The sequence below is a fragment of the Vipera berus genome (assembly GCF_964194415.1).
Source record: "Vipera berus genome assembly, chromosome: 6".
Classification (NCBI taxonomy): Eukaryota; Metazoa; Chordata; class Lepidosauria; order Squamata; family Viperidae; genus Vipera; species Vipera berus.
Window position 1 is genome coordinate 57950601 of NC_138208.1, and position 20385 is coordinate 57970985.

A 20385-nucleotide genomic window follows, 5' to 3' on the forward strand; every position below is an offset into this window, starting at 1 on the left:
CGTCAGGTCCATGGCCGTCATGGAAGCCATGAACTCCCGAGCTAGCTCAGATGAACCTCCCAGGGATGGTAGATTGAAGTCTCCCAAAACTATAAGTTTGGGAAACTCAACCACCAACCCCGAGAGGATATCGAGCAGCTCGGGCAGGGCTGCCGCTGTGCGACTAGGCGAAATGTACACCAGCAGCAAGCCCAACTGCGCCCCAGAACCAAATCTCACAAAGAGAGACTCACACCCGACTATCTGAGAAACGGTGGTCTCCCGCGGACATAAGGTCTCCCTAATAGTGACCGCCACTCCCCCACCCCTACCATGAGCTCGTGGCCGGTGTAGCACCCGGAAGCCTGGTGGGCAGAGGTCAACCAAAGGGACCCCACCCTCTGGGCCCAACCAAGTCTCCGTGATGCAGGCCAGGTCCGCATGCTCACCCTCAACTAAATCCCTGACGAGGGGAGCTTTGTTAACCACGGACCTGGCATTCAGGTACACCAGCCGGAGCTCAGGAGGCTGCACATCCTCGCTCCCAGGACCTCGGGGAAGAAGCAGAGGGTCGGAGCGCCTCACCGCTTGCAAGTAGCGGAGACGGCCCTCCCGGTAGCGAAATGGCCCCCTGTCTATCCGCCTGCTGCCATTCCCCGTCGTGGGAATTGGTAATCCCACGACCCGCTCATGAGCCCCGGAGACAGCAGCACCCCGTTCTCCCCCCGTGCGGTCAGACCCAAGTCTGGCCTGAGCCGTGGTTGATTGGCCACCCCCCATAGCCAGGCAACCCCTATCTCCCACCCCTCTCCCTAACCCCATAAAAAATTTTGATAAAAAAGTAATCAGAGGCCTTCTATTAGATTTGCAATGACGGCCCCTGCCCCTGCCCAGCCATCACTCAGGGACCCAAAACTCGGGCCCGTCATCGAGGTTAAAAATGTTTAAAGAGGCGGGTCGCACCCAGGAGAGGGGGGCACCCCTGAGGGCGTACAAGTCCGTGCTAGTGTATTGCCGCAGGAGTCTAGAAAGTCCAGGAAGTCCAGGACAGGCATCCCTTTAATTGTCCATGGGGGGATCGAACATGAAGACAGATGTCTGGGTCCCCACCCAACTTCACTGCCACTCAGTTGGGTGCCCCCAGAGACAGGCCGCTCCCCGCCCTCTCACGACGGGTTGAGACTCCGTTCCTGGGGGTGGACCAGGTATCCTCTGGGTACGCAAACCCCATAGAGCTCCCACCTCTATGAGGCTGCAGATAGAGAAGTCCAGCCACTCTCCCACCGTGGCCGATACCCAGGTATGTCGAAAATCCAAGGGGAGAGGGGGGAGGGTAGGTAGGCAGATGATAAAAATATGTCCAAGGCAAAAAGGGTAGGCAGGCCAGAGTAAAAGGAATAGTCTAAGTCGCCGACGTCACTGCAAAAGCAGTCCAAAGGTGATGCAGGAGCCCCATGTCGTCCTTGCTCCGGTAAGATGACCCCCGGTCTTCTTCGCCACCGAAGCGGTCCGAAGACGCCGTCGCCATAGCAGGCGGCCTGAAGCAAGGATAAGGACCAACCATCGCCGCCAAGATGAATAATAGTCGCCCTCTCCGCCACCAAAACGGCCCGAGGGCGACACCACCACCGAAGCGGGCCGAGGCGGCCTAGAGCAGCATGGGAGTCCCGCCGCCGGCGAAAGGGGTCAGAAGCCCAGAGAAGGCACCAAAGCCAGCAGCCAGCCCCCGCAGACGGGGCAACAGTCCCAGAAACGCCGGTGCAAATAGAAACGGCCCAAAAGCCAGCTGGTAAATTCCCAAAGCGTCCAGGGCATGCCGCCGTCACCGTCGCCGGCAGACTCGGGCCGCCGCCACCGCCGCCACCACCGCCAAGCGCGGCCCAAAAGATCATCGCATGGGCTACGACCCGCGCCGAGGCCGACGCCCACGCCGTCGCCGCCATCATCGCCGCCACCCGGACAGCCTCACGGGCGTCCTACTCGTCAACCCGAGCCGGCCCGAGAACGCCAAAGCGGCCCGGACGGCCCGAAAACAGCAGGGAACGCCACGCCAGGTACGAGTAGCTCCAGACGATCCGGAAAAGGAAAAAAACGGCGAGAAAAGACAGCCGGAGGGCAGCAGGGCCAGCAGCCGATAGCCAGCAGCCGGTAGCTCAAAGCAAAAGTCCAGATAGACCACTGTCGGCTTCGTCAGCCTCCACGTTGCCTCTCTGCCATTCACCACGAACCCCTATCCCTGTTGTGACTCAGGATCAGCCGGTGGGTTCGGCACCCGGCTCAGATGTATCGGATGACTCAGATGAGGGGGAGGAGGGAAACGAACCGGCTGATGATGGTCTGGAGGCTTTGCAGAGCCCTCAGCCGGGGACCTCTTCTCAGCTGCGTGAGCCCGAGAGTGCGGAGGAAGATGACCCACAGCTGGCCCTGTTCAAGGACGCCCGACGCAGGAGGCAGTCGAGCAGGAACAAACAAAGAAAGACTGCGGGACTCCTCGGGAGGAGGCACAGGGAGACCACGCCCTGAGCTCTCTATAAAAGGAGTGTTTGGGGAGGGGCTGGTTGCTGAAAGCAACTTTTCTGCTTGAGAAGACAAGCTCTAGTGTTTTTGTTAACTGCGTAATAAATCTTGGCAGATGCCTTTTAGCCTTGGACGCTCTCCAGTCTCTTCTTTCTGAATAGGGGTTTGCCTTATTACAAGGCCAGAAGAGGGCTGGTTCAGAACAGTTTGCTTTCAGCCACCCACCCCTTATTACTACGATGGAGCAGCTTCTTGCCGAGAATGCCCAGCTCACCCAGCAACTCACTTTGCTGGCAGCTCAGGTGGCTCAACTGCAAGCTCAGGTACATGCTGCACCCCCACCCAGGAGGAAATGTCAGATAGCTATGCCGGATAAATTTGCTGGTAATCCAGAACTGTTTCCTGCCTTCCTGGGACAATGCCAGCTTTTTATCAGCGTGAGAGCAGCTGATTTCCCCACTGACCGAGATAAGGTGGGATTCGTGTTGAGCCTTCTGTCGGGAGATGCAGCTCGTTGGGGCACGCCTCTGTTGGCACAGCCTAGCCCTTTGTTGGATAACTTTGGGGGGTTTTGTGACCATATGCGCCTCATGTACGAGGACCCGATTAAGGCGCAGACTGCCACCCGACGCCTGAAAGCTTTGAGGCAGGGTCAGCGCCCTCTACAGGCCTATATCAGTGATTTCCAGCTGCTTAGCCAGGATTCCGCCTGGAATGAGGCTGCGCTCGTGGATGCCTTCCAGGATGGCTTGTCAGAGGAGATGTTGGATGAGCTGGCCCGCGTGGACATTCCCTCAGACCTGAATGGGCTGATCCATCTTTGTCTGCGGATCGATGCCCGGCTGCAGCAGCGAAAGAGTCGCCGTGCCACCCCACAGACCCCTGCCACCCCTGTTGTGCGTGAGCCCCCAGTCCAGAGGGAGGAGCCAATGGAGCTGGGTGCCGCCAGGTCCCGTCTATCGGTGACGGAAATGGACAGACGACGATCGGGGGGGTTGTGTTTTTACTGTGGGGACCCTGGACATTTGGCTGCTTCTTGCCCAAAGAAGCGTCAGCGGGCATCAGTGACCAAGCCGGCCCCGAGAAAGTCCCCTGCTTTGCTGTCGGGAAACGGCCCGAGCCCGATCTAGACGGTGTGATAGATCGGGCGACCCACAACGACCACGCCGAGCGACGCCGTTCCGACAGTGCCTGTGAACCTCCACGGCATTTGATTTTGGAGGCACGTCTGATCCTTCCTGGCAAGCCAGAGGGGATTCCGGTCCATGCCTTAATTGACTCTGGGACTACCACTAACTTCATGGACTCGGCCTTCGTGGCCAAATGGGCTGTTCCCCAGTGTCCGGTGGATCCGCCCATGCTAGTGGAGACTATTGATGGTCGAGTGCTCCTGTCCGGGCCTATTACGGCCGCCACGCAACCAGTGTGTATGGCCATCAGTTCCCATGTGGAGGCCATCCAGTTCTACATCACTTCGGATCTGCACTTCCCCGTGGTCTTGGGACTGGCGTGGCTCCGGGCGCATGATCCACAGATCTATTGGTCTCAGAACTTGGTCACCTTCCCGAGTTTGCAGTGCGTGGACCACACCCGCCATATCTGTGCCGGCCAGGTGGAGGGTTCCTCAGGGGTTTCCTTGCCTCCCGAACTGTCCGACTTTGCTGATGTGTTCAGCGAGTCAGAGGCGGACCAATTACCCCCGCACAGGCCCTATGACTGCTCCATTGATCTAGTCCCTGATGCGCCTCTCCCAGTGGGGCGGTTGTACTCCCATGTCGGAGCCCGAGCTGGCTGCATTGCGGGACTTCCTGACAAAGAATTTGGCTCGTGGTTTCATCCGGCCCTCGTCCTCGCCAGTGTCTGCGCCCGTGCTCTTCGTCAAAAAGAAGTCGGGCGAGTTACGGCTTTGCTGTGACTACCGGAAACTCAACGCCATCACGGTGCGTAACCGCTACCCGCTGCCCCTCATCCCCGAGCTCTTGGACCGACTCCGGGAGGCTAAGATCTTCACGAAACTGGACCTGCGTGGAGCTTACAACCTCGTCAGGGTTCGGCCGGGTGATGAGTGGAAGACGGCGTTTGGTACTCGCTATGGACATTTCGAGTACACGGTGATGCCGTTTGGCCTGACCAACGCCCCCGCTGTGTTCCAGCATTTTATGAACGACATCTTTCGAGATCTGTTGGACCAGTTTGTCGTGATTTACCTGGACGACATCCTGATTTACTCCCCGTCGCGTGAGGCGCACCATCAGCATCTCCGTCAGGTCCTGCAGCGCCTCCGGAAACATCGGCTGTTTGCCAAGTTGGAGAAGTGCCAGTTCTACCAGGTGACCATCGATTTCCTGGGTCACCGCATTTCTCCTGAGGGCATCGCCATGGAACCGAGTAAAGTTGAGTCGTTGCAGAGTTGGCAACCCCCGCGTCGCGTGAAGGACGTTCAGCGACTTCTTGGATTTGCCAACTACTATCGGACATTCATCCCCGGCTTTGCTGCCTTGACAGCCCCCCTCACCCGGCTCCTGCAGAAGACTCGGTTCCAGTGGAACGCCCCCGAACAACAGGCGTTCCAAGCTTTGAAGGACGCCTTCATGAAGGAGCCCATCTTGAAGCATCCTGACCCGCAACGGCCGTTTGTCGTGGAGGCGGACGCCTCCGACATTGCCATTGGGGCCGTGTTACTCCAGGCAGCGACGCCCAACGGTACCCTTTTCCCTTGCACGTATCACTCTCGGAAATTGAATCCCTCGGAGCGCAACTATACCATCTGGGAGAAGGAGCTGCTGGAGGCATCATCTGGAGGGGGCGCGGCATCAAATCGAGGTCCGGACGGACCACAAGAATCTGGAAAGCCTGCAGACCGCTCGGAATTTGAACCAACGCCAGATCCGGTGGTCCCTCTTCTTTGCGAGGTTTGACTTCCGGGTGCGGTACATACCAAGCGGGCACAACCAGAGAGCGGATGCTCTGTCCAGGAAGCCCGAGTACACCCGAGTGGAAGACAAGCTTCCGCCCAGGACAGTGATCCCCGTCGAGTCTTTTGCTGCGGTGCGGGAGCCGGTGGATATACGGGCTCGGATCCGGGAGGCGCAGCAGCAGGAGGCGTGGGTGGCTCAGCGGAAGGAAGAGGTGGGGCCAGATTCGCCTTGGTCGGTCACGGATGGACTCCTGTATTATCGTGACCGGCTTTATGTTCCAGGAGGGCCACTCAGGGGACTCGTCCTCAGCCAGTGTCATGATAACCCGGCTGCGGGGCATTTTGGCCTGTTCAAGACTCTGAACCTGGTCTCCCGTACCTTCTGGTGGCCCCGAGTCCGACACGATGTCCAGTCTTATGTCACCTCCTGCATCCCATGCAGGCAGGCCAAGTCAGCGACAGGGGCCCCGCCTGGTTTACTGCAGCCTTTGCCAACACCCAAGAGACCCTGGGGGGCTGTGTCCATGGACTTTCTGACGGATCTACCCCCATCCTCCGGCTTCACGACAGTGTTTGTGGTGGTGGACATGCTGACCAAGATGGCGCACTTCATCCCCTGTCGCGGCTTACCGTCAGCTCGCGCCACTAGTCGCATGTTCATCCAACAGGTGTTCCGGCTGCACGGCCTTCCCGATAGAGTCGTCTCCGATAGGGGGGCCCAGTTTACAGCCCGCTTCTGGCAGGAGTTGATGCGGGCGTTGGACATTAAGGTTTGCCTCTCGTCCGCGCATCATCCTCAGACCGACGGGGGTACCGAGAAGGTCATCGGCATCTTAGAGCAGTATCTGCGCTGCTACGTCAACCTGCAGCAGGACAATTGGGTGGACTATTTGGCCATAGCCGAGTTTGCTTTTAATAACTCGCAGCACACCTCCACGCAGATGACACCGTTCTTGGCCAACGTGGGTTATCACCCCCGGTTTTTCCCCCTTTCTCCCGTGGACTCACCGGAGCCGGCAGCGAACGAATTCATGGCGGAGTTACAGGCGATCCATCGGTTGGTGCGACGGCAGCTGGAGAAGGCCAAGGCCGACTACAAGAGGTTCGCCGATCGGTCGAGAAGGGATACGCCTCCACTATCGGTGGGGGATCGGGTCTGGCTGTCCACCAGGAACCTACCATCCACTCGGCCGGCGAGGAAGCTGGACCATCGTTACCTTGGACCGTTCCCAGTCGAGGCCGTCATCAACCCGGTCGCCTATCGTTTAACTCTGCCACGTTCCCTGCGCGTGCACCCCGTCTTCCATCGGTCCTTGTTGGTCCCCGAACAACCGGCTTGTCCACTTCGCCAAGCGGAACCTCCCCCATCAGGACCCCGTGATGGCGGCAGCACCCCCGAGTACGAGGTCGCCAGCATCCGGGATTCCCGCTGGCTGAAAGGTCGCTTTCAGTACCTGATCGAGTGGAAAGGGTACGGGCCGGAGGACTTCACATGGGAAGACGCGACCGCCGTTCATGCCCCTGCGTTGGTGACTGCTTTTCACGAACAGTTCCCATCCCGACCGCATCCGGATCGGCAGACCCGGGGGAAGGGCCCTGCGGTGCGGGATAGTGTTGTGACTCAGGATCAGCCGGTGGGTTCGGCACCCGGCTCAGATGTATCGGATGACTCAGATGAGGGGGAGGAGGGAAACGAACCGGCTGATGATGGTCTGGAGGCTTTGCAGAGCCCTCAGCCGGGGACCTCTTCTCAGCTGCGTGAGCCCGAGAGTGCGGAGGAAGATGACCCACAGCTGGCCCTGTTCAAGGACGCCCGACGCAGGAGGCAGTCGAGCAGGAACAAACAAAGAAAGACTGCGGGACTCCTCGGGAGGAGGCACAGGGAGACCACGCCCTGAGCTCTCTATAAAAGGAGTGTTTGGGGAGGGGCTGGTTGCTGAAAGCAACTTTTCTGCTTGAGAAGACAAGCTCTAGTGTTTTTGTTAACTGCGTAATAAATCTTGGCAGATGCCTTTTAGCCTTGGACGCTCTCCAGTCTCTTCTTTCTGAATAGGGGTTTGCCTTATTACAAGGCCAGAAGAGGGCTGGTTCAGAACAATCCCCATCTCAGCAAGCCATGGGGCTTGTGAGGGGCTCCCAAGGGACGCCTATCAGCTGGAGCTCGCGGAGCTCAGCCGAGCACGTCCGTCATCTTGGGCCTTTATTTTAATCTGCAGTTACTTTGTAACTGCAGATTAAAATATAACAATTTGACTTACTCAAAAGAACTGAAATTCTGACTAGTTATATAAGAAATAGAGCTGAATTATTTAAAATATTTTAATACATCAGGAAAAGTCACCTTCAATACAAGTTTAGATTTTTTAAAAATTATATATAGATGAATAATCAGATAACAAATGAACTGTTATGTCTGAATGTTGTTTCAAGGACACGTATCATTCCACATGTTCATTTTAAAATCACAATTTTTTGTCAGTTTAAAGTCTTCCCTAAAATGTTTAGACGTACTTTTTTCAAGTCTGTGTAAAGAAATTGATCTGTTTATATTCAAGATAATTCTAACTTAGCTCCTTTCCCATGAAACTTACTTTCATTGGCATGAGGGTAAGGAAATCTGTGATAAGGTTGTGGATTCTACGGATGTAAAATTCTTCCTGATAAAAGTTTTCTGCTCTCACTACAGATTCAGTGAGGAATAGAAAAACATTGTCTGCAATTGCTAACTCTGCCATTGCTTCATCAGCTTCAGTAAATTCCGCAAATGCTACAAAGAAGAAAAAACAAAAGAAGCAATGTCATAACACATCACACTTCGTAGGAAATCAGTTAGAACTGCTATTTTAACCAGTGGAATGGGCGCAGATCTGCTTCCTTCACTGAAATGAAGGCAGGGGAATGGAATTGAGTTCCTTGACTACATGCCACTTTTAATCAAATTTACCTGTCACATCAGAGAAGTGTGAAATTCCACGCAAAGTTAGCGCCCAAGCTAACCTAACAGTAGCTTGAAGTCCTGGTAGTTTCCAAGGCCGAGATTCCTGAAGGCATGTATGGATTGCTGCTATATACTGTCTCTCTGTTAGCAGCGGCAACTGGCGCATCAGTTCTAAAGCAACAATAAAAAGTATATACCAATGAAAAAGCATGGTCCAATTCACTGAAAATGAAAAAAAGACTTGTCTAATTTTATATTATCATACTTAGTTCATGGATACACAATGGGCTGCTCCCATATCAATGCTATATGTTCTAATCACATATGATCACCATCCACTAGATCAGGGCTTTTCAACTGGTGGTACGCGAGCCCAACCTAGCTAATTATAGTGGGGGAGGGAATGAGTCAAAACGGAGCCGCACAGACTTGAGAGATCAGCTGGAGCTGCAGGGAAGGAACGAATGGAAAAAGAGGAAGAGAAGGAAAGAAAGAAGGGACAATGGGAGAGAGGGAAGGCACCCATCCCAGTCCCACTCCCCGCCACCAGAGACCCACGGATTCCCCACACACACACAGACACCCCGCAACCTGAGTGATGAGCTGACCACGCCCCCGGCCATTGATCACATGACCCTGGGACACTGAATGTTATAAGTATGAATCAGTTGCCAAGCATCCGAATGTAAATCACATGACCCTGGGGATGCTGCAACAGTCATAAGTGTGAAAAATGATCATAATTCATTTTCAGTGCCGTTGTAACTTCAAACAGCCACTAAGCGAATTGTTGTAAGTCAAGGTCTACCTGTTATCATTTTTTCCTCTTTTTTTTTGGTCAAGTTTTTGACACCTTGCTGGGCAACTGGTGGTACTCGGATATTGCCTTAGAAACAGAAGTGAAAAATTTTGTTCTTCATTTAGCAAAATATTCCTGCATTTTGGTAATAGAATGCAGCTCCCACATTTTGTTAGCCATGGCTTATTTTAACCAGAGTTCAAATAATAAATCATGGTTTGAATAACTAACATATTTAGGGCACATTATGCAAAGCCCAGTTTGCTTGAGAAGTCCATAATATTTGGAAAATTGAAGAAAATAGAAGTGGATGGCCAGCATCAAGTTGGATGGATTTGACAGCAATGAACGCAAAACTGACAGACATAAAAGGTTAAGAAAGATAATTCTCGGGAGAGCCTATGTGTGTGGTCACTAAGCATCAACACCAACACGATGACATTCAATCAATCATTCAGTGTGTCATGACTAGGTTCAAGCATGCACTCACATTATGGCTTAGTGTGGTATGCAAGCACAACCAATAAAAAGTTAAATTCTGAGATAAAATAAAAAATACACTGGATTTCCATTTTAACACAAATGGACTTCTATGAATAAATGCATAACTATCATTTAGTATTTATGCTTCTTTGAAATTTACAGCACAGTTCTCTGCCGAAGATGATTTCACTATAAAGCTAATTAGCTACTGAAACATTTAATCATAAATTCTTCCAGTTTAAATTATGGTTATTTTTCAGAAGACTTTTAAACAGTTTTATATGTATGGAAGAAAGCAAAAGCATCCTCTATCTTCCCTATTGTCTTTGTATTGATTCATTCAAGCCAATATTATTCTGCTAGAAGTAATGACATTTTTAAGCTTTACTCCAAATTATGGAATTGAACTGAGCCCCAAAAATTCTGTTGCTAAGTGAGAGATTTGTTAAGTGAGTATTGCGCCAATTTTACAAACTTTCTTGCCATAGTTGTTAAGTGAATTACTGCAGTTGTTAAGTTAGTAAAATTGATGTTAAGTGACTCTGGCTTGCCCACTGACTTGTCAAAACATTACAAACATGATCACGTGACCCTGGGACACTGCAACTGTCATAAATATGGTTCCGTTGCCAAGCATCTGAATTTCGATCATATGACCATGGGGGGGTGGGGGTGCTGCAAAGGTTGCAAATGTGAGAAATGGTCATAAATCCCTTTTTTCATTATCGTTGTAACTTTGAATGGTCACTAACTGAACTGTTGTAAGTCAAGGACTACCTATATTACCAGTGGGAAGTAAACTCAAGAATAGAAAGATCCCTTTAACTATCATCTAATTCCCACAAATCCAAACTCCAAAACAGATACGTATTTTGTCTATGCTGTAAAGTTACTTTATATAATACTACAATTATTTAATTTACCACCTACAATTTATAAGTGGCAAGTTTCCATCTACAGGGCAGAAGATCAGTTCCTACTTTTTACTTTTCATCTAATATAATAAGTGAGTTTTCAGCCTGATAAAAATTTAAGAAATGGTTGTATAACAACAGCCGAAATCTATTCCGTTGTCCATTAAAAGACCCACCTCCATGCTAAATTATGAAAAAGCTTAGAAAAAAAACCTAAAATATCTGCAACCTAATATCTTGTGAGATAAGTTTATTCTACATGAAAAATTGCTGAAAAATTTCTTACCCATCTCTTATATCTCATTAAATCTTTGCTATATAGCCTGTCATAGTCTTGTTAGGAAGTAATCATTTCAGCGTGCAAAAGTTGCTGTACATCTATCTGATCCTTTTTTTTAACCAACCATAGAATCATAGGACTATAACAGCCACGTAAATATGTAAGCAATTAATATTTTATTAGTAGATATTTAATTATAAATTAATGACAATTATAAATTAATGCATGCTTAAAGTGAAAAATTATTACCGTCTCGATCTTCAGTGATCTGTTCTAGAAAACTGACATCAAAACAATACAGAACAGCCAAAAGTAGTGCCAAGTTTACTCTGTCCAACGACCCATCAGCTTCTACAGTTACTTTCTCGAAATAACTAATAAGGATTAAAATATCATCACGACTTAGTGGTGACTGGCAAGTCCAAACAAACAAGCTTTCAGCCAATGCCTGCCGACATTCCTTGATAAGATCAGAAACCTATTTCAAAATAAAATATTATTGCAATTGCATAGGCATACAGTTATTACACTTGAAAACATGCCATTCTATAACTGAACTAGCAAAGATGCATTTCACACATAGTATCAGCGAAAAGAGCAACAAGATCAGCAAGTGGCCAGTTCACTACTAAGCCAAAATTATTGTGACTTGGGCTCATCTCTGAGGCTAAGCAAAATAGGTTCTGACTAAAACTGAGGGAAGTGCCTGGGCATTGCTGGGCTACTGGCAGGAATTGGAAGAAAATAATGGCAAACCACTTCTATAACACTTTCAATAAAATTGCATGGTGCAAATCATCAGAAATTGAAAGCTGTATGACATTTTATCTTAATGGCATTACAAGGGAACTGAAGTATGTGAATTCAAGTTCACACATAATTTGCAATTTAGTATTCCATGTATGGGTTGCATCGGTATATTTAAAACACTTAAACATATTTTACTGTTCTTATGTAGGAATTCACCACTGAATATTGGGGGAAAAAACAGTTATATATGCAAATATTTGTACTGAAGAGCAAGAGGCAACTGGCTTGAATATTCAATGCAGTCATGTCATGAAATAACAATTTATAATACTGTTAGCATTGAATTAATCTTAAATTGGCACATATATTTACTGTATATAAATTATTCTTCCAAATGGTGGATTCTCAAAAAAGGATCATTTTCTCATTTGTGATGGTCATGTGATAAAATTATATCTTTGGGACTAATTATTTTGGGAGAGATAAGTATCACTAAACAAAGAACTAAATGCTCTCCAAAATTTGGCTTATTGTATTTATTTACAGGAGCAAACCATAAGTTCTTTAAAAATAAAGAACTGATTACTGTTATCTATTTAATTTTAGCAGCCAAAGCAATAATTGTGCATCGTTGGAAAACTCTAGATAACGTAACAATTGAACTGTTGATTAGCAAGCCATTTTCAACTGCCACATCAGGAAAAAAATAATCACATTTATTTATTAAATTTATATGTCACCATGTCACTGCCAAGCAGCTTGGAAGCATCATAAAAACAGAGGTACAAAGATTAAATATTAAAGTTAACTTAATGAGACTTCAGAAGCAGGAACAATTTTATCAAATTTGGTTGCATTATTCAGTTACCTTAATAGCAACAGATTATAATTTGGTAAACACATAATGGTAAATTTTCACATGTATAGTAGCCATCTCTTTGTGCACACTGTAGTAAAACATTTTTGTAGTTCTATCTTTTTTTTCTCTTTACATGAATCTTGGATTTATGTTAATGTAGCTATCTTACACTGCTTGAAATAAAAAAAAATATTTTTAAACGAATATTAAAAGTACTATAAAATTATTTACCTCTTTGCGATGTTTCTCACTGCCCAGGCCTCGTTCTTTCTGCAATTTTTCAAATTCAGTGTTCACATCAATTTGAGATAACAAAGTCAGAATTTTATGAGTTAAACCCTGCTCCATCAACTCATCTGTAAATTGTGTTGTTATGGACACCAACTCAGGACTGTAATTGAAAGAGACAGTAATGTCACAACTAACTTTATTTTGATGTGATGCTGAATGATCCTCAATATTGTAGAACATTAGAAATTAAGCCATGCTAACAATATTATGCTTTCAAGAGAACACATATTATTTATTAAGTAATAAAAATTGGAATCATTAAGTCTTGAGCTAGAAGCAACACAACAAATTGTATCACAGATGCAAAGGCAGAATCAGGTACTCTACAGCGCCATACAAATACTATTTAAATAAGAAATAGTTATAAAGCACAGGCTGAGCTGGTTTCTTTTCTTGATTCACGTGGGAAAATATTCAAACTGGATGTCTTCCACTTGTAACTTAAAAATGATGTAAACTACTGTACCTCAGTTTTTTTAACTCATCAGCCTCAAGCATGTCTACACTAGACACAATAGAGCCAAAATGAAGATGTCAAAACAAAGTCTGTTATGGAGATTGTAACAGATAATTATATAACAGATTTAAAATAGTTGCAACTTTCCCTTCGACTGCAAAGATAAGGCTTTGAACAATCCAAAATAAATAGGCTACTGTCTAAGACTTTTCTGATTACTTTGCTGAAGACAGACCTGAGCTCCAGCGTCCATGTCTTGCCTCGTCGAGACTGGATAAGTGTTCTCAATGAATTTGCAATGCATCGCTTTCCATCCCAGTATAAGAGGACAGCTACTAACCCCCTAGTTAGACCAGGAAAACGAGGCTGCTGGTGTTCTCCTAAAAAGGAAAATAAAGTTGCAGTCCCATATGAGATCACAGCTTCTGAAGCTTTTCTTTTTCTTTTTCTTTCTCCTGTACCTAGTTTCAAATATAGGTGATAGTGCTCGACTTACAACATCAATTGAGCCCAAAATTTCTGTTGCTAAGTGAGATGTTTGTTAAGTGAATTTTGCTTCATTTAGAACCTTTCTTGGCACAGGTGTTAAGTGAATACACAATTGTTAAGGGAATCCGGTTTTCCCATTGATTTTGCTTGTCAGAACTCGCCAAGGGTGATCACATAAATCCAGGATACTGCCACTGTCATAAATATGAACCAGCTGCCAAGCATCTAAATTTTGATCAAGTGACCATGGGGATGCTGCAAATGATCGTAAGTGTGAAAAATGGTCACAAGGCACTTTTTTCAGTGCCGTTGTAATTTCGAACAGTCACTAAATGAGGTGTTGTAAATCGAGGACTACCTGTAACAGGGAAGGGGAGGAGAATATATGGAATATTCCCTTAATAAGATGCTCAAGTTCACCTCTGACTCAGTCCTCTCCAATTTTGTTCTCATTACTAATATTCTAAAAACAGTAACTAAGGGTACAGCCCTCCTCTCTGCCATGTATAAACTGAGCATTATCCACTGTCTCTGCATCATGGTATCTTTTCCAGTTCCTAGAGAAGGAAATTAGAAAACCAATAATTTCTTCATCAAAACTCAAAGTGTGACAACTAAATGTATATAAGCACCCCACATATCACTATAGATCAGTAATAGAGCATGTGGTTTATACTGTAAAATGTTCCCGTATCATACTTAGTAACCTACCTCTATTTCACTAATCACTATATGAATACCTTCATGTTTCTCTTAGTAACCTAAAAATAGATGCTTTTGATAAGGCTTCAAAATAAGTCACTATTTTTCAAAGCAACATATTAACTAAAATTGTTATTAAAACGCATGACTTTAATAACTTGCTTTTGAAAAATCTTTTTCAATCTAAAAGGAGCAACATACAGGGTTTTTTAATATATATTCTAGGATCTTCTCACCCTTCCTAGCTAATTTTACTAGTACAATTAGTCAAATACAACCAACAGTTCCTTCTGGATACATAGTTAATACTTAAATATACTTAAACCTGGACATATAATATGATATAACCCTTATGTATTTATTTGAAAATTTTACATGCTGCCCTTCAAAACATTTTCTCAGGGCAAGTTTACATCATTTGAAAATCACATATGAAAGTGCATAATGTACATACAGCAAATGCATACACAGGCACAATTTAAACAGCTCAACTGAAACAAGCATAAGCATTAAACATTGAACACATTCAAAATTTTAAATACTAGTGAAGTTTTAAAAAATATCTCTCTAGGTATTAAAAGAAAGAGAGAGTTGTGTCTTGCTCAGGAGGAGTTTTCTATTCCATAGTTGCTGGATTAGGTAGGTTAGTGCTTGTGCAGAAAAACACTATCCCCCCTAGCACTGCATCTTAGCATAGGAAAACACCCGGAACGAGATGCTTGATATACTTGAGCATTTGGCACGTATAGGAATCCTGCACTATTAGAACATAATCAGAAAATAAAAGAAGTGATAGTTGGGTCTCATCACATTACCAGCCAGGAGTAGTTCAACAGCTGCCAATTCTCCAATATCAAAAAGATCACTCAGAATAAAGGCCTCTTTGATGAGCTGTTCTGGTAACAATCGGGTCCCCTGTTGACCTTGGATAGCAACTCCCTCTGAATTTGCTTTCTGAACTTTTTCATGCTGTTGGGCATTCTTCGGCTACAAAATATTTTTTAAAAATGTCTAATTATTCTCAAAACTACATTGAAAACTTTGTACTAAAATACAGCTGAAAAGTATTGTACTAGGAAAATACAAAACTCACTGTTTTATGGATAGAATGTTATGGGGAATAACGAATTAGTCTAGTTTTCTTCTGGAATGCATCAGAATGTGGTCTGATAATTTTTCTGGAACTGAAAATTTGGTAGAAGCATAAACCATTTCAGTGTTTCCCATAATATTCTTCCCAGGAATAAATTCTGCAAACATGTGCATGGTATATTTTAAATCATTGACCAAACTCCAATATACTTCACATTTCCTAACATCTTTAATACAGTAAAACATAATCTATAACTGTTTTAAATTGACTGTGATTGTACATTGTACTATATTGTAATATGGTATATTAAATTTTGGATTAATGTTTTTATGTCTTTACTCATCATGTTCTGTGAACTATGGATTATGGTTTAATATGTATATAAGATATCCTGACTATGTGTACCCAGCACATACATCTTATTTGATGGATAATATACAACTCCACACTGTTTTGCAAGGTATTCTCTAGATCAGGGCTTTTCAACCGGTGGTACGCATACCACTAGTGGTACTTTAGCACCTAGCTGGTGGTACATGAGCCCTAGCCAAGTGTAGCGGGGAGAGCCACACAGACCTGGAGAAGATCACCTGGAGCTGCAGAGCTTGGCAGAAGCCCCAGGATCGGCGCACGTGGTGATATGGTTAATTGGATCTTCTGGCGCACTCAGAAAAGGAGGAGGAGGGCGGAGAGAAGTATAAAAGGGACAGAGCGAGAAGAGGCTTTTCTAACCAAAGCAGTGAGGAGAGACAGAGTGAGCAGCCTGTTTTCGGAGGAAGGGCGCATGAGCGAGCAGCGTGTTTAGCCAGTGGCGTGTTTTTGGGCGAAGGATGAGTTAGCGAGCGGCCTGTTTAGCAAGTGGTGTGTTTTCAGGCAAAGGGCGTGTGAGTGAGCGGTGTGTTTAGGGAGTGGTGTGTTTTCGGAAGAAGGGCGCATGAGCAAGTGGCACGCTTAGCGAGCGGCGTGCTTTCGGGGGAAGGGCACGTGAACGAACGTCCTGTTTAGCAAGTGGCGTGTTTACGGGCGAAGGGCGTGTGAGTGAGTGGTGTGTTTAGCGAGTGACATGTTGTTGTGATTCAGGGTCAGCCTGTGGGTTCGGCAGTTGGGTCGGACAACTCAGAGGAGGAGGGGGGTGTTGAAGAGCTTGCTGAGGGGGTTGGAGAGCTTGCTGATGAGAGCCCTCAGCCAGGCCCCTCCCACCTGGTCACGACGCAGACCCAGCTGTGTGAGCCTGACAGCGTGGATGAAGATGACCCACAGCTGGCCCTGTTCAAGGACGCCCGACGCAGGAGGCAGTCAATCAGGAGTAAACAGAGGAAGGCAATGGGGCACCTCGGAAGGAGGCAGAGAGAAGCCACGCCCTGAACTGTATAAAAGGGGAATGCGTGGGAGGGCTGGTTTGCTGAAGGCAACCGCTTGAATAGCTCCTGTTTCTTGGTTCGTGTCTTGTTCTGTTTGCTTTTGTATCCATAAATTTGGCAGGCTTAGTTCCAGCCTCTTGCCTTCTTGTAAAAGGGGTTGTCCCTGCCTTTTCTGCAGGGCTGGTAGCAGGCTGGTACAGAACACGTGTTTTCGGGGGAAGGGTGCATGAGCAAGTGGCGTGTTTAGCGAGCAGCTTTTTTTTTGAAGGGCGAACGAGTGAGTTGGGCAGGAGCTCAAGATTGGCGCAAGCAGCTACAGCTGATCAGCACTTCAGCTGAGCCCCCTAGAAGCACTGGTCAGCTGGAGCCCAGCTTTCTGGGAGAGGTGTACGAGAGAGACGGAGGAAGGGCTTAGGGTTAGGCATTGACTTCCGGCTTTCTCTGTCGCAATATAAGGAAGCATTAACATTGAACTTTAACTTTTTACTTTTCCATAATATTATAAACTAGCCATTTCATTAAGAACAAATGAATCTAACAGTAAAACCCAAAATCCCCCCCCCTTTTTTAGTCATCAAGTTTTTGACACCTTGCTAAGCACTGGTGGTACTCGAATATTGTCATGTCCTAAAAGTGGTACAATCTCTGAAAAGCTCTGACCTAACCTATACCTTCTCCATCTTACTAAAAGGTAAATCAAGATGTGTGATGGATATCAATATCTGCAGCCTCATCTCATAATTTACAGGGCAGAATTTTGCTTTTTAACAGGACAGACTGTTTACTATATATTTATTGATTTAAAGAAAACATGATAAACCTCTTAGGCTTGAAATATGGAATACTTTGTATAAATTTGAAGCTTAATTGTCTAATGTGAATAAATTATAATTTCACAGAGTGAAGTTTTAATACTTTTCTCTTTATAGAAATAAACATTTAATAACAAAGCAAGAGAGGATAATTCTCAGCTTTTGTATACTATATTTATCCTAGACATTCTATATATTACTTATTACTGAAACATCTCAGTTTCTGTTTGCATCACTCCAGAGATATTTGCAGAAACAATCAACATGTTTGCCATAGTTCAATATTGACCTTGAAGTAATATGTATGAAGTATGATGAACCCGTTGCCAATTAATATGTTTATGGATAAATGTATAAGGCAGTGGTGGTGAACCTATGGCACACGTGCCAGAGGTGGCACTCATGCCACCGCCACCAGCAGCAAGTCCATCAGGCCGCCACCGCTGCCTGGAGCAGGAGCACCACCCAGCACAAAGGAGGCGAAACGGCCAACTAGCAAGCTCGAGTAGAGGTCACCAACCATTGTCGATTGGTGACTGGAAGAAAAGGGAGGGGGAAGCATTTTACATGTGTGCATGAGCGCACGGGGCCGCGAGCACAGACATGCTGCAAATGGGGCAGGGCTAGTGCCTGTGTGATACTCACTAGCCCTGTCCTGTTTTTCCGTGGTGCAGTGCCTTGTATCTGCATCCCATGGCGCAGCAGCAGCCATTTTTTGTGCCTTGCAGCACGGTGGCCCATTTTTGTGTCCCTGGTTTTTGCGTGTCAGAGGCGGCACTCAGAGGTGCCTCCCTGCCCCCCCAAGGGCACTACAATGCTGATGCGGCCCTGGCACTTTGCGATAAATAAGTGGGTTTTGGGTTGCAGTTTGGGCACTCGGTCTCTAAAAGGTTTGCCATCACTGGTATAAGGAATGCTAGTGCCAATAGTAGAAATTTATTAGTTGGAGAAATGAATCACCATGTGCTTTTGTATGCATATGATTTCATGTTGCCATTTGAAACCAAAATATTTGGAGCAAATGTTAGATTAAATGTATGATTTAACATGGAGTACAAATCTGAAAATTGGTATATTGGGGCAAAGGCAATTTTAGTAGACAAATGAGGTAAATGTTTGCAAGTTCTACATAATAGCAAAAAAACTACAGCAAGTTGCATTCATGTACTTTACAAGAACATTTACCAAAGATAGGGAAACTGATTAGAGATGTATTAAGTTTAGTAAGTACTCTCCTTAATGTAGTAGCATCTTTTTATTGGTACAAAAGGAAAGTAAAATAAAGACCGTTTTAATGAATAGCAAAAACACTGCTGTTCTGTGCCATTTAAAATATTTCTTCTAAATCATTTTTGAAGCACAACCAATCCTTAAGAATGTTAGGATATTTCTTTTTGTTTCTTAAAAAGAAAGTCTCCAATATCTTAAAAACAGTAATAATGTTGGAAATTGCTATGTTCAAATGAGGATTCATAATTCTGGTTGGGGATACAGCATTGTTCAAATCCTATTTTGCTAGGAAATCTTTCCACTAAATCATACAAGAGATGATTTATCACTATGTCTTAAGGCAGGGGTATCAAACTCGCAAAATCACATGACGTGTCCTAACATATTGCGACTTTTTTTCCATTTCTGGCAATGGGGTGGGATGCATCTGGATGATGGGCCGGCAGTTTGACACCCCTGTCTTAAGGGATCAGAGAAAAGCAGTGTTTCCATATAGCTTGTTACAGCGCTATTCAAATTCTCCCAAATGTAAATTCAGCTATTTTCTCAGCACAGAAATCATTATTTTAGTTATTGAGCTAATCTATTTTTCTCAAATGAGCTATCACTTCCCATTTAACTTGACCGCACTGGGCAATATTATATTCTTTTTAAAAAATACTACCAAAAATCCCTTTCCATTAGCTATTATCAGTTTGTTGTGTTACTGAAATATAGATGTCTATGGAGAAATATTACCTTCTTTGCAATATTATTAAAATACCTCATTCTGACAATATTATATAAAGTTTTAATTCAAGTAAAATATAAAGCAGATTTTAAGAAACAAGAATAATACTAACACAACTCCTTTTTACACACCTCCCAATAAAATAAAAGTTTGTTTACCGGATTTCTGAAGAGTGATATAAAGTCAGCTTTGTGTTTCTTTAAAATCTGGTCAAGAACATGTATTGCTTCAGATTGCCTTTTCCATATAGCATTAACCACTGCCTGCCAAATGTCTTTGTATGGCCCCCACAAACTGGCAGCTGAAAATAATATATATGTGTTGCAATTAAATAAAATTACAATAAAAACATTGCTACATTATATATGTGTTGCAATTAAATATATTTACAATAAAAACATTGCTACATTATACAACATTTACAAAAAAAATAAATTATACTAATTATATGCAATGGCAGTAACCAGAAGCTAATTTTGCCCCATTTTATGACCTTTCTTGCCACACTTGTTAAGTGAATCACTGTGTGGTTGTTAAATGAATCTGGCTTTCCCATTTGCTTGTCAGAACACTGCAAAAGATGATCACATGACCCCAGGACACTGCAATTGTCATAAATGAGTAGTTGCCTAGCATCTGAATTGTGGTCACGTGACCATGGGGATGCTGCAGTGGTCCTAAGTGTGAAAAACGGTCATAAGTCACTTTTTTTCAGTGACTTATTGCAACTTTGAATGGGCATTAAATGAACTGTTTCAAGTCAAGGACACAACCTGTATTGTCC

At 45.4% G+C, this 20385-nt stretch overlaps 1 protein-coding gene across 2 annotated transcripts in view; it reads right to left on the reverse strand.

The window, feature by feature from the left end:
* NUP205 (nucleoporin 205) overlaps positions 1-20385 on the reverse strand; it is a 60696-nt gene that overhangs the window by 39607 nt on the left and 704 nt on the right. The window contains exons 2-9 of one of the 2 annotated variants that reach the window (XM_081331395.1): positions 19760-19902; positions 15191-15362; positions 13420-13564; positions 12668-12827; positions 11077-11305; positions 9160-9237; positions 8358-8522; positions 8005-8180 (exon numbers count right to left, since the gene is read on the reverse strand). In XM_081331395.1, coding sequence (XP_081187521.1) covers positions 8005-8180; positions 8358-8522; positions 9160-9237; positions 11077-11305; positions 12668-12827; positions 13420-13564; positions 15191-15362; positions 19760-19902 — 1268 coding nt within the window. The remainder of the gene's footprint in view (positions 1-8004; positions 8181-8357; positions 8523-9159; positions 9238-11076; positions 11306-12667; positions 12828-13419; positions 13565-15190; positions 15363-19759; positions 19903-20385) is intronic. The other variant, XM_081331396.1, reaches the window with a different exon arrangement.